Consider the following 13,842-nt stretch of genomic DNA (forward strand, 5'->3'; position numbering starts at 1 on the left):
TAGTAGGGACACAAGATAATCTAAATCAGTATTTATATCCGTCAAAAATTAAATTATATCTTTCTGATAATAAATCCTATCCGAATACCAACTCGGCTGACTTAGCCGGACTACATAAATTAGATTCTCAAAGTGTACCATGAGAGACGAGAGGACATACAATAGATCCTCCACCGGCATCTCTCTGCCATATCCCTTCTCTCCCCCTTCTCTCCTATGTTTTGCAATAAATCTCCTATACAGTGGAATTGAGAAGATAATGTTATTAAAGCCTAAAATTAGGAAATGGAAAAATGTTAGAGACAGCCCTCCAAGTAGTATCACAAATTACTAAATGCAAACTGCTGCAGTGGGAACGTTGCCAATCATCTTATGAAAAGTTTCGATTATGTAACAATTACAAGGATCTCAAGTTATTACTGAACCAAGAATAATCTAGATCAAATCCTCATCTTTGCTTGCCATGCTGCTCTCTTTTACCAAAATCGCAACAGCCACCAGTACAGGTAGAGATATCATAAGAAGAGCTTGCGTTAAGTTGGGTCTGGTTATATCAGGAAGAAAAACGCTTCCATACTTTATCAGAGAAGCACCACCAACTGAGCCAGCAGCTAATTTCCACAGGTACCCTAAATCATCCTGCATCATGATTGAACCAGGTCAAAAACATAATCAAGAATACCACCCTTGAAGTTACTATAAATGAACGATAGAGAGACAGTAGAAAAGAGCATCGGACTCATCCAAAACATGTTCTGAACATGAATCTATTGCTATAATGAGAGATCACACCCTCAAAGTTCAAACTCACATCTGAGCAATAAGGAGAGGAAGTACTTCACTCTGAATCTAAAACCAACCGCGAACTGAATATTTAACCATGTGTTCAGGTTAGAACTAAGGTAGATGTGAAATTTGGTAAGCTGTAGTAAAGAGCATGTAAAGGTAAACTTTTATGCATTCAAGGGAAAAAGTAGGCACCTAAAGTAGCCTAATTGTAGAAACGTGCTATATATAGGCTCATACAAATTACTATTGAAGATATCAAAATGTATGTATTCATAATACTCTGAACTAAGGATAAAATATAACAGCTTGACCTTTGCTATGAGCTACTAGAAGAGCTTTATAAGTTTAGATAAGTTACTTAATATTAACTTTAGCTTAAGCATTTTGGAACAATGGTTGGTTCTGACAACTAACCGGGTCAGTTCTCTCATCTAAGTGAGTTGTGACAAGTATCTCCTACATGGTGACTTACACTAGTGAATTGGATCATCAGTTATAGGTATCTATGGAACGCCAAAGCAATTAGAATTAAAGTTTATACCTTAAACTTTTTTAAGACCACTGATTCTTGTAGGAATGCATGGTGCTAAGATTCCTTTTCATCTCTACTCTCAGAGCATACTCCATCTTCTTGAATTTCTGGAACTTATAGTCACAGAGCAAACCTAACAAAGAGGAAAAATCTTCCTTTTTGATCATCTTCTCCCTTGTCTACAGTAGCAGTTATAAAAGGCATTGCTATTCCTAACCACGACAAGATATCTTACTCTAGAGCAAACAGAATCCGTCCCATCAGTGTATATGGTATTGTCAATAATCTTCTTTTGTTGCCAATCGTGCTGCGACATGACTTGAGCACTACAGGCTTTGTTCCTCTTTTACTTCCATCAGCATGACCACATTCTTTGAACTTTCTTCCATATATTGGCCTGAAATATCTACTAGCAATGCACAATTTCTCTTTTTATTTTGCTAACCACAATACCTAGCACAAAAAAAGTAACCATATACCAAAAGTGACATTCGGAGCAACGGAATATCACACTTTACTATCCTTACCAACATATCGGGAATGATTATCTTTCCATTAACAACCAACATATCTTTTTGGGCGCATTCCATCATATACCTTACAGGCCTACAAGATAACACTTCCACCTGATGGAAGTTACTGTACATATCCTCCATGATACATACTGAAATAAACAATAAAACTGTTTTCGCATATAAATTCACAACATCTAAATCTAACCGAAAGATCACCTAATGGAAAACGGCAATGTTAGCGATCATTCATGATTCAAAACCACAGTACTGATAAAATTCATTAATTTCTCAACGCGGGAGTCAATGCGACCAGATCGGCCAGAGGGGAAGGGTCTAATCCCGATTGACACAGATAAACAAGGGGAAATCGTGAAAGAAATAGGGGAAAGTGTGAGAAGACTGACCGACAGTATGAGTGAAGTATCGATAGGACTCGTGCTTCCTTCTTCATCTTCGTCTCCTCTTCCTTCTCCTTGCGGGGGTTGTGAAGAAGCCCGGGGAGTGTTGATGGTTCTTGTTGAGATCCTGAAGGCGCGACGCAGTGGGGTTGGATGGGGTTTGATTGCACCCCATCGCTGAGGATGAGACAACGGAGAAGGCAGCAACGCCAACAAGGAAGTCGAATGAGGCCGCAACACGGCGTGGTTGCAGGCGGAGGCTGGCGACGCCATTGTTTCTCCTATCCTGTTCCTGGTGTCTGAGACTTTTATTTAAGAAATTTTCATTTTGCATCGTACTTTTCCAACTTTTTATTTCCCCCTTAAATATTTTAAATTTATACTTTACCTCTCATTATTTTTTAAATAAAACCAAAACACATGGTTTACGAACCGAATTTTTCTTAAAAATTGAAATAGAATAAATTGAATTTTTGTAAAATTAATTGTCCTAATTTTTTAATAAAAATCAAATAAATTCATCCATTTTATCCTTTCTATTCCGTTAATTCAAAATTGAACGCTTAGGATTTTGGATTTAGAGATTTTAGGTTTAACTTATTCGATTTAATCGAATTAAAAATTTTAAATCAAATTAAGTTAACTGAAATAATTAATATTTTTAAAAAGAAAAAAAGCAGAATTTTAAAATTACCAACCCAAACTTTTAATACCAATGACTCAAAATCAAAAAGCCGATATCTTTCAAGCCTTATCGATTAACATGCATGCCAATCCCTCACTGCTCAGAAAATTAATCTTGAACCCCACTATCATGAAACTCTGGACGTCTCGATAATTCTTGGCCTTCACTTTATGGGGTTTTATTGCTTTCGGTGTAATGTATTTTGAAGGGATCGGAATCCAGTTCTACGTTGATCTTGTCGGAAAGCATACAATTGGAAAGTTGAGGATGTGGTGACTTATTGACGGGATGAAGATCTCTTTTTTTTTTTCATAAAATAAATTAAATTAGGAAAGAGGTTTTGACGTTGACTCTCCGACGCTCAAATTAAAAACAATAGTAGAAAGAGAAATTAAAAATAATAGAGTAGAAATGAATCTTGTCTTTCTTCATACCTTGCATATTCTTTTATACATTTCTTAGTGACCCTCTATCTTTTCCTGTTTAATGATATTAATTATCGACAGAAGGCACATTTGCCTTGGCTTCTTCGCATTCAATGCTAGATGGAGTGTTCTTTTTTGTTTTCTTTTCCCTTATTAAGTATCTATCTTTTCCTCTTTTATTATTTTATCGATTTATTATTAATATGTACTTTATCGGTTTAATATTAATATGTACAATACCAACGTCATACTCCAAGTCAGACGGGTGACCTGCTAAGCCCACTCTCCTACTGATCGGACTGACTGGACATTGATTCATCCAGAAGGTAGACCAGACAGTGGTTCCTCCGATCGGCTGTTATAGCCACTTCTCGCTCAGGTCGGCCTGGCTTAAGCAATGGAGTTGACCGTCTTGACTTTGACCTACATTATGGCAATTGACCCATGCCAAATAGGTTCCTCTTTATCGCCGCATCACAAACCTCTCCCTCAAGCCTAGTCGACGGAGGCTGCAAGTTCAACTGACTAGACAGTTGGGACCTTAGGTGATTTCCACGTCCAATTGGACAATGCTCGGTCCTTAATCGCTGATCGGCCTGTAAGACAACACCATTCGGCTTCATTTGCCATGTGCCTGTAGATCTCTTAGGTCGTGGTTGGGGTAGATGGTGCCTAGGACATTCGGCCCTATGCCCCGTCCTTTGTGTCGATCAGGACGATAGACAGTACTAACCCGTCCCCTGTGCCGATTAGAACGATGGGTAGCAGCACTTGGCGACTAAACTTCCTTTCCTTGTGCACCCTTAGGTGGGCACGATCTTGGCTGACGTCATCCAAATTTCTCGAAGACCATGCAAATCCCTGATAATTATGGCCGAGCACACGGACATACTTTTATAATCAAGTTCATTAAATGTTATTCGGTGACCGAAGGGCACATGCCCTGCACTGTCGCCGCATGTTTGATGTGATAGGTGGATATTCGCTTGCGACGTGACGAGCACCTTTTCAAATTCAATGGTTGGATATGCTTCTAGGTTTCCGTAACTCTGGATCAGACGACTGAGGTTGATCGGTCATGAGGTTTATAAACCTCACGTGCGTCACCGTCTTCCTCGCTTTGCGTCTTCATCTTCGAGCTTCCCGGCGACGTTGCATCCCTCTTCCTTTCCGACGATCTTCCTCGTAAGTTCCCTCCTCCTTTCAATCGAATCCTTTCGTTGCTCTTCGATTTCTTAGTTTTCGATGGCAAGTACCTCGCGACCTCTTGCCCCTGTCCCTGGACTCTGGTACACTTCCATCGAGTCTAGGTTCGATAGGGGTGATGTTGAGAGTTTATAAGCTGCGTATGAGCTTCCCCCCTGGCTATGAAATTGTTCTCTCTTCTTCTTTTGATCAGCCGAGTATGGGTTATTTATGCTTTCTTAGAGATCAATTCACCGTCAGTCTGTGCTTCCTGGTCCACCCATTTTTTCGCAATTTGTAAATACTTTTGTCTCTCTCTCTCTCTACCAATTAGTCCCGAACTCTTTTAAGTTGTTGTACGGGGTTATCGTCCTTTTCCGCCAGCACGATATTCCTTTGACCCCTTGGCTCTTTCACTACTTCTATTATCTTAAACTGTCTGAGTTGGGAACCTTCGTATTCCAAGCCCGAGTGGGTTCGGTCTTCTTCGATAAGATGTCGTCCTCCAATAAGCATTGGAATGATTACTTTTTCTTCATACATTTTCCCGAGGGGCCAGATTTCCCAACCGATTGGCAACTAGAGGTTGCAAATCCACCATCACTCGGTAAGTACAAAGGTCGAGCAGACTATCTCTAAGCAGCCTCAAGCTTGGCTGGACAGAAGTATCACATTCACAAGTTGCTGCTGGAGGGAATCCTCTACATGTTTGGCCTGAGTCTGATCTGCATGAAGCTTCCATCCAGCCTAGGTATGCTCTTTCTCAGTCTAACTTTAGAATCTAACTAATTTCTCTCTTTCTTTTGCAACTCGATAGGGATGTAAATGAATCAAACGGTTCGCGAGCTATTCAGAGCTCGATTCGGTAAAAAGCTCGTTCGAGTTCGTTTGTTTATCTTATCAAGCCGAACTCGAGCTCGACAATTTTATCGAGTCGAGCTCGAGCTTAAGAATATTCGGCTCGTGAGCTCGCGAACATGTTCGTTTGTAAGCTCGCGAGCCAAAAAAATGAGCCTTAAAACGAGCTATAAACCGAGCCAAAAAATGAGCTCTAAACCGAGCCAAAAATGAGCTCTAAAACGAGTCAAAAACGAGCTCTAAACAAGCCTGAAAATGAGCCCGAGCTCGCTTAACGAGTTAGGCTTGTTAACTTTGATAATCGAACTAATAACGAGCTGAGCTCGAACTGTTCGCGAGCTTGATAATTCTAAAACGATCCGAGCTCGAGCCTTGTGATAAAAGCTCGATTCGAGCTCGAGCCGAGCTCGAGCCCGAATATAACTTAAACGAGCCAAGCTCGAGCCTAATACTGTTCAGCTCGGTTCGGCTCGTTTACATCCCTATAGCTTGAGTTACGTTGCGCGCACGTTTGGTCGACAAATCCAAACTCCCGAACGCAGAGATCAATGTGGCGACCGTAGCCGAGCTGGAAAGCCGAGGCTTACAGCCGATCGACTCGCAAAAGATCCGCTTGGAGAGAGCGAAAGAGCGCCAGCGAAGGGGATTGAAGGGGGAGCAAGCTGAATAGCTGACCATGGAGCACAAGAGTGTCCGTCGATTAGACTTCCATCAAAGCGGTCTCCAACACTATCGGTCGACACGGCCTCCGAATCGACTTCTTTCGGGGAGCCTTTGATAATCTGGAAGAGTCACCGTGCGGAGATTATTGTTGGACCCCGTGGTAGTTTTGATGTGATCAACCAAGTTAGATAGGTCCTGCGTTTTGTCTGAACCCTGTGTCTGAGTGTGCAGGAACTTAGGAGCACAGGAAGTCGAGCGGAAGACGCAGCTAGCGAGAAGGACGACATGGGAAGGGAGCCGACGGGCTTGGTGCGTCCGAAGGATGAGAGAGCTGCGGAAGAGTACTCCGGTGGAGCGAGAAGAACGTGCGCAGCGTTCGAGGGACGAGAAGCAGGACGGAAGCCTGCTCGAGGAGAAGGCCGGGAACTGGTTCGGGTGAGCCATATTCCGGGTGGTCGCAATCACCCAAGGAGCCGAACCGGAGCAAGTCAACTGGAGTTGACTTGTCAACGGTTCGGTCGACCGAACCTATTGATCGATCGACTAAACCCTTCATTAATCGAAGCCAACCGCAGCAAACACGTCGAATGCCATGTCAGAAGCTGACCGTTGGTGAAGCTGATCGGTCGATCGAACCTACTGATCGGTCGACCGAACCCAAGTTTATCCAGAGACCAAGTCGAGCAGTTTGATCGGGCCAACTCAGCTGGAGACCGTTGGCCGATCGGTGGACCAAACAAAAGGATCGGTCGACCGAACCTAAGCTCGATCCACAGAGACTGCACCTGGACAGAAGACTGGGCAGGTACAGCAGGTTCGGTCGACCAAACCTGGGGATCGGTCGACCGATCCCTCTCGAGTCAAAACCTGATCCCGAAGATCAGGTCATCCGATAAGCTCTAGATATAAAGAGGGTCTCGAGCAGCTTTACTGGACAACGAAATAGTGAACGATTTCATACGAAAAACGAACTCTGTAATTCATCTTCTGCAACTTCTATGCTTTCAAAGTGTAAAAGGCTTCTTCGCCTTCAGAGAAGGAGTTTTCTTACTAAGCCTTTCATCGTCCTGAATTAACAACCCTCTTGGTTGTAACCAGGTTAAATTTGTGTGTCTATTTATCTGATTATTTTATTCTCAATATAGTTGCATTTATTTTAGAGTTGAAATTGCTTGAGGAGGGTATAGTTTTATTTGCAGGCAATTCACCCCCCTCTTGTCGGTCCTCGCTGCGCCTACAAGTGGTATCAGAGCCCAACAGCCTCAGAGGGACTAACCGCTATCTGATCAGAACAATGGCCGGCGCGAACATCCATCCCCCGAAGTTCGACGGAGATTTCGCTACATGGAAGCGAAAAATGGAGGTGTTCTTTAAAACAGATTTTGATATTTTAATTACTATGAAATATGGTTTTGCAACTCCTAAAGACAAAGAAGAAAACACGTGGAGCAAGAAGGAGCAAGCCGACTTCGTTGCCAACGGAAAAGAGGAATTCCACCTCCTCAGCGTTCTGCCACCTCAGGAGGTAAGCCGGATCGGAAGTTACGACTCCGCGAAAGATCTTTGGGAGAAATTCCTTGAGCTTCATAAAGGTACATCTGAAGCGAAGCTAGCTAGGCGCGACATCCTCCGGAACCAGTTGACGAACCTCCGGATGAACCAAGGCGAGAAGGTAGCGCAGCTCCAAGCAAGGATCAAAGAGCTGATCACGCAACTAACCAATCTTGGAGAAGAGGTAACGAACCGGGACTCTATCTGGTATGCACTCAATGCCTTCCCCAGAACTCCAGAGTGGGCCTCCTTAGTAGATGCATACTACATCTCTAAGGACCTCGAGGTAAGTACTTTAGAACAATTATTTTCCACTTTTGAACTTCACGAATCTCGAGTTTTAGAGTCTAATGGAGTAGAGAAGTCCAGTCAGAACATTGCCTTAAAGGCAAAAATGAACAGTTCTGACTCCGAAGCCTCGGTCGACGAATCAGAAGCGACACTTCTGGTAAGACGCTTCAATAAATTTTTTAATACTAATAAGTTTAGATCGCATAGGCATCAACGAAAGAAAATGACGATTCGTTGCTACAACTGTAACGAAGAGGGGCACATCAAGGATGACTGCCCCAAATTGAAGTGCAAGCAAAAGGAGAAGACAAAGACCAAGTACAAGAAATCAAATTCCTCCAAGCACAAAAATCTGAAGGCGACATGGGACGACTCTTCATCCTCCGAGTCAGAAGTTGAATAATTCTAGGGACTAGCACTGATGGCCAACCATCAGCTAGAAGAAACATCTAGCTCAGAAATAAGCATTGATGAAGGGGGAGGAACATCAGAAGAAGAAAGCAGCAGTGAAGGGGGAGCGTCACCAGACCAGGTAAGTATGGTACGCAATCTAACCCCAACTCAATCTTTTAAATTTATCAAGTCTCTTTCTAGAGACTTAGATAAATTAGAAAAAGAGAATGCTGAACTAAAGTTGAACCTTTCAAAAGCATGCCCGTTAGAAATGTATGATCATCTAAAATCAAAAAATGATAAATTAAAATTAGAAATTGAAAAATTAAAAACTGATGCATGCTTAAATAGATTTCCAAAATCAAAAGTTAGAATTTATGGAAAATTGAATTGGTACATTAAACAACATCAGGGTCAACTTAGGAAAATTCCTAAAAGTTATATACCCCCTATGTTTTTAAAGAATCTCGTAGGAAGGAACCTTTACTGGGTTCCAAAATCTGTACTTGATTAATTTTTTTTAAAATTAAAAGCTTACAGTGAGAAAATTAAACTTTGAGTTTCTTTATGGAAGCTTTGTCTAAGAAAGTGGTTGTTGCTCCAATAACCAAGAAGGCCTAGTACCTCGCCACGACCTGGAAGCCGAAATATCGAAATAAAAATGTTTAATTAACCTTCTGATAAAAGCATTAATATTAGAATTAAACAATGCTTTAAAAAGTTTTTAAACATATCCTTAGGAACTCCTTAAATATTTTTTCTCCTAGAAAAATTGTTTCTTGAAATTTTAACTTAGAAATTTTTCCTTTGAAAATTCTGAAACATTCATCTTAACTTAGAATTTTTTTTTTAACACTTAGAAATTTTTTTTAACACTTAGAATTTTTTTTTAAGTTAAACCTAATTCAACTTCTGTAACTTGTTTGCCCCCGTTTTTGCTGTGATCAAAGGGGAAGAGAAAAATACAAGTTTAGGGGAGTTAAGGGGAGTTAGGAAATTTAAAAAGAAAGTTTAAATTTTTTATATTTTTGTTCTAAATTGTGTTATAATTTTATTTATTGCAAAACTTATGCTTAATATGCTAGTTTAGTAATTTTTCTTTAAAATTACTTTTTTTGTCTATTTTACCCTAACTTGAACTTGGGTTGATGCACATCAAAAAAGGAGAGATTGTTGGACCCCGTGGTAGTTTTGATGTGATCAACCAAGTTAGTTAGGTACTGCGTCTTGTCTGAACCCTGTGTCTGAGTGTGCAGGAACTTGGGAGCACAGGAAGTCGAGCGGAAGACGCAGCTAGCGAGAAGGACGGCACAGGAAGGGAGCCGACGGGCTCGGTGCGTCCGAAGGACGAGAGAGCTGCGGAAGAGTACTCCGGTGGAGCGAGAAGAACGTGTGCGACGTTTGAGGGACGAGAAGCTAGACGGAAGCCTGCTCGAGGAGAAGGTCGGGAACTGGTTCGGGTGAGCCCTATTCCGAGTGGCCGCAATCACCCAAGGAGCCGAACCGGAGCAAGTCAACTGGAGTTGACTTGTTAACGGTTCGGTCGACCGAACCTATTGATCGGTCAACCGAACCCTTCATTAACCGAAGCCAACCGCAGCAGACACATCGAATGCCACGTCAAAAGCTGACAGTTGGTGAAGCTGATCGGTCGACCGAACCTACTGATCGGTCGACCGAACCCAAGTTTATCCAGAGACCAAGTCGAGCAGTTTGATCGGGTCAACTCAGCTGGAGACCGTTGGCTGATCGGTCGACCGAACAAAAGGATCGATCGACCGAACCTAAGCTCGATCCCAGAGACTGCACTTGGACAGAAGACTGGGCAGGTACAGCAGGTTCGGTCGACCGAACCTGGTGATCGGTCGACCGATCCCTCTCGAGTCAAAACTTGATCCCGAAGATCAGGTCATCCGATAAGCTCTAGAACCCCTATATAAAGAGGGTCTCGAGCAGTTTTACTGGACAACAAAATAGTGAACGATTTCATACGAAAAACCAACTCTGTAATTCATCTTCTGCAACTTCTGTGCTTTCAAAGTGTAAAAGGCTTCTCCGCCTTCAGAGAATGAGTTTTCTTACTGAGCCTTTCATCGTCCTGGATTAACAACCCTCTTGGTTGTAACCAGGTTAAATTTGTGTGTCTATTTATCTGATTATTTTATTCTCAATATAGTTGCATTTATTTTAGAGTTGAAATTGCTTGAGGAGGGTATAGTTTCATTTGCAGGCAATTCACCCCCCTCTTGCCGGTCCTCGCTGCACCTACAATTACTACCCGATCCGCCACCTCCACTACGCAGACTCCAACCAGGACCAACCAACGCCTTCCATCTGATCAGGGTGAGACCTCCACACCTGTGCCTGAACAAGCGACGGTCATCCCGCATACTTCGCTTTCATTCAATCAGGCGTCGACTTTATCCGGGCTGCCACAAGGAACAATCTACGCGTCGTCGGTTGCTTTCATGCCACCTCCACTGTCGAAGGCTCAGAAGTCTCGAATCTGACTAGCATCGGTGTCTTAGTCACCTTGCAGAGCAACCTTAACTCGTCCGCTCCAAGTGCCTAGCGCCACATAACGACGGTCATTCATTTGCCTATGGACGAGTGACGCAACTCCGACAGCGCTAAATCCTGAGTCTTGGAACACCAAATAATTATCCAGGGGCCTCTCTCACAGATATGGGCTAATGCCCCATGCCAGCGCGACGGTCATGCCTCCAGGAGCGCTTGTCGACAATCATACCCAGATGTCCATTAGGGTAAGTATTTTACTTGTATGTTCATATTTATAGCCGCTCGGCCCTAATAAACTCTTGCTTCCTCGTAGTATTGGGTAGAGAGCCTGGTTATGTGCCAAAGGCTCACATTTTTGGAGCAAGAAGTTAAACAGCTACGCGCCCCGAGCGGCAAGGAGGCGGCTTCTCAGGCGCAGTTGGAGCAAATGAGCGCTGAGATGGCTCAATTAAGAGTCGATCTGAGTAAGAGCTCCAAGCAGTTGGAGGCGGAGAAGAGTAGGGGCGCCGAGCAGGTTACACAATTGGCTTAGCTTGATAAACAGGTCAGCTCCTTCGAGTCCAAGCTCAACTTGGCCAACACCAGGAAGCTCTATGCCATTGAGGACTTGGAGATCAAAAATAAGAAGTTTCGGGTGTTAGCTTAAAACCTGAAGGAGGCGGAGGCCGCACTGAAGGCTGAGCAGACCGCTGCGAAGACCCAGCTCACGATGAAAGATAGAGAGCTCGCCTCGAAAGCTGAGGAGCTGGCGATGTTGAAGGCAGAGTTGGAATCCTCCCGATTGGCCCTAGTGACGTATCAAGGGGCCGAGTCTAGTAGTTTCGAGCTCATGAAGCAGGCCTATATCCGCTCGGACGACTTTAATAACAAGGTTGTCGATCGGGCACTCCGTCTATTCAACCTTGGTATTGACTGGACGCTCGGCCAACTGAAGGAAGGAGGCAACATCCCCACTGATCTAACAAGTAAGGTCATCAGCTATGACAAGCTGACTGAGTTGTTGTTCGACGATGCTTTGGATTATCTGGAGTGAACTTGCTTAAGCTAATGCAGAGTTATTTTATATTGCCCTTCATGCGCTTTATAAATTTTATGCGAGTATCAATGAATGGTCGCCCGTTCGTCATACCTTTTTATTTAATATCGATCCTACGCTAATCGATTTTTCCTTTTCATATTTTTCGCTTTATTTCACTGTGCCATCACTCAAGATCAAGCCAGTCTGTGAAGACAAGCCTATTTTCGTCGATCTCGGGTTTATAGCCATCACCCGACTGTTGATGCAGACGAGGGTTTAAGGTCGTCGTTCGACCGTTGATAGGTGGAAGACATGAGTTTAAGGTCACCACTCGACCGTTGATGATGACAAGGGTTTAAGGTCACCGCTCGATCGTTGATGATGACAAGGATTTAAGGTCGCCACTCGACCGTTGATGACGACAAGGGTGTATAGTCGTCACTCGACTTTTAACTTGGCCGATCGGTTCAAGAGTCTGGAAAACTTTGATTTTTATTCATGTCTGTCCCGCATTCAGAAGACATATATACAAGTACATTTATATTTACTCACGCACCTCTCATCCGGGCATGTAGGATTGGAAATGATTCACGCTCCATGGCTTCTCGAGCCGTCTTCCATCTTCATCCTCCAAGTAGTAGGCCCCCGAGCGGAGTTTCTGTATGACCTTGTAAGATCCCACCCATGGCGCCTCGAGTGATGTCCCCGACCGGTTTGATTTTCTTCTAGACCAGATCACCGACGTGGAAAGGCCTCGGGATCACCCTTCAGTTGTAGTTTTGCCTCATCCGCTATCGGTATGCCATTAGCCGAACGATAGCTTTATCCCATACTTCATCTACCAAGTTGAGCTCCATTAACCTCCGCTCGACGTTTCCCTCGTCATAGATTTACACCCGGTCGAATTTTTCCCCAACCTCCATGGGGATCACTGCTTCTCCTCCATACACCAGCTGGAATGATGTTACATCGGTCGCCTCTTTTGAAGTCGTGCGAAGTGCCCACAAGACACTCGGGAGCTCGTCAACCCAGGTGTCCTCGGCGTGGTCGAGTCGAGCTTGTAAGCCTCTAAGGATCTCTCAGTTTGTGACTTCTGCCTAGTCATTGCTTTGGAGGTAGGCCACTGAGGTGAAGGCCTATTAGATACCATAGCCTTTGCACCACTCCCTGAGCTTCTGACCCGTGAACTACCTCCCGTTACTCTTAATTTTTAACTAAAATCCATTCATTTTAATCAGTCATTTTCTTAGTCATGTTCCATAAACTAAATCAATCATAGTTACTAAGATACATACTAAAATATAAGATACTGATTAAAACTTTATGTACATAACTAAAAAGTCATTGAGGGTAAAATTTAGATTATCTTATAATTAAAGGATCTCACATAGTAAAAAAAGTAAGGATTTATTCTCTTACTATTTTTATTGTTGCTATAGCATATGCAATATAAATCACGATATTGTTCTCTTTAATAATAAAGAGCATATATATGTTTTTCACAAATTTAACATCATATAGATTTTGGTCTAAACATATTCAATATTTAATCTTCAATTCTAATATGACTTCAATAGGTTTAGTAAATAGTGAGTACATTTACTTCAATCATTATCAATTTACAAATGATCTCATTTTGATACTATTGTCAAGGCGGCCCTGACTTACAGACATTGTAATACCAAGTAAGCTAGCTGGGGGGGTTGAATAACTTTACAATATAAATTAAAACTCTCTCTTGCTATGGAATTTAGCAAGAGCACACATACATTAACTGAACAAAAAAAAATAATTAACATAAAAAAAGTAAGAAGAGACTCCAAATTTACTTTTTGTTTATGTTTATTATTATTTTTGTTTAATTAATGTGTGTGTCTCCTTGCTAAGTTCCATAGCAAGAGAGAGATTTAATTTATATTACAGGGCTATCTACTTGGACTTTTAGGCATGTCTCCATTTATAGCTTCATTAGTTGTCACATAAGTAATGATCTTACTTCTATTTATACTTATCTCTATT

The 13,842-nt window shown here is 42.5% G+C and overlaps 1 protein-coding gene across 1 annotated transcript; it reads right to left on the bottom strand.

Moving 5' to 3' along the window:
• Window positions 1–248: 248 nt before the first annotated feature.
• Window positions 249–2,547, bottom strand: LOC122029803. Its single transcript, XM_042588934.1, has 2 exons — window positions 2,241–2,547; window positions 249–639 (listed from the first exon to the last, which is right to left on the bottom strand). Exons 1-2 carry the CDS (start codon window positions 2,505–2,507, stop codon window positions 436–438), a joined length of 471 nt encoding a protein of 156 aa, XP_042444868.1. The 5' UTR covers window positions 2,508–2,547; the 3' UTR covers window positions 249–435.
• Window positions 2,548–13,842: the final 11,295 nt, after the last annotated feature.

This window comes from Zingiber officinale, chromosome 10B (assembly GCF_018446385.1).
Source record: "Zingiber officinale cultivar Zhangliang chromosome 10B, Zo_v1.1, whole genome shotgun sequence".
NCBI lineage: Eukaryota > Viridiplantae > Streptophyta > Magnoliopsida > Zingiberales > Zingiberaceae > Zingiber > Zingiber officinale.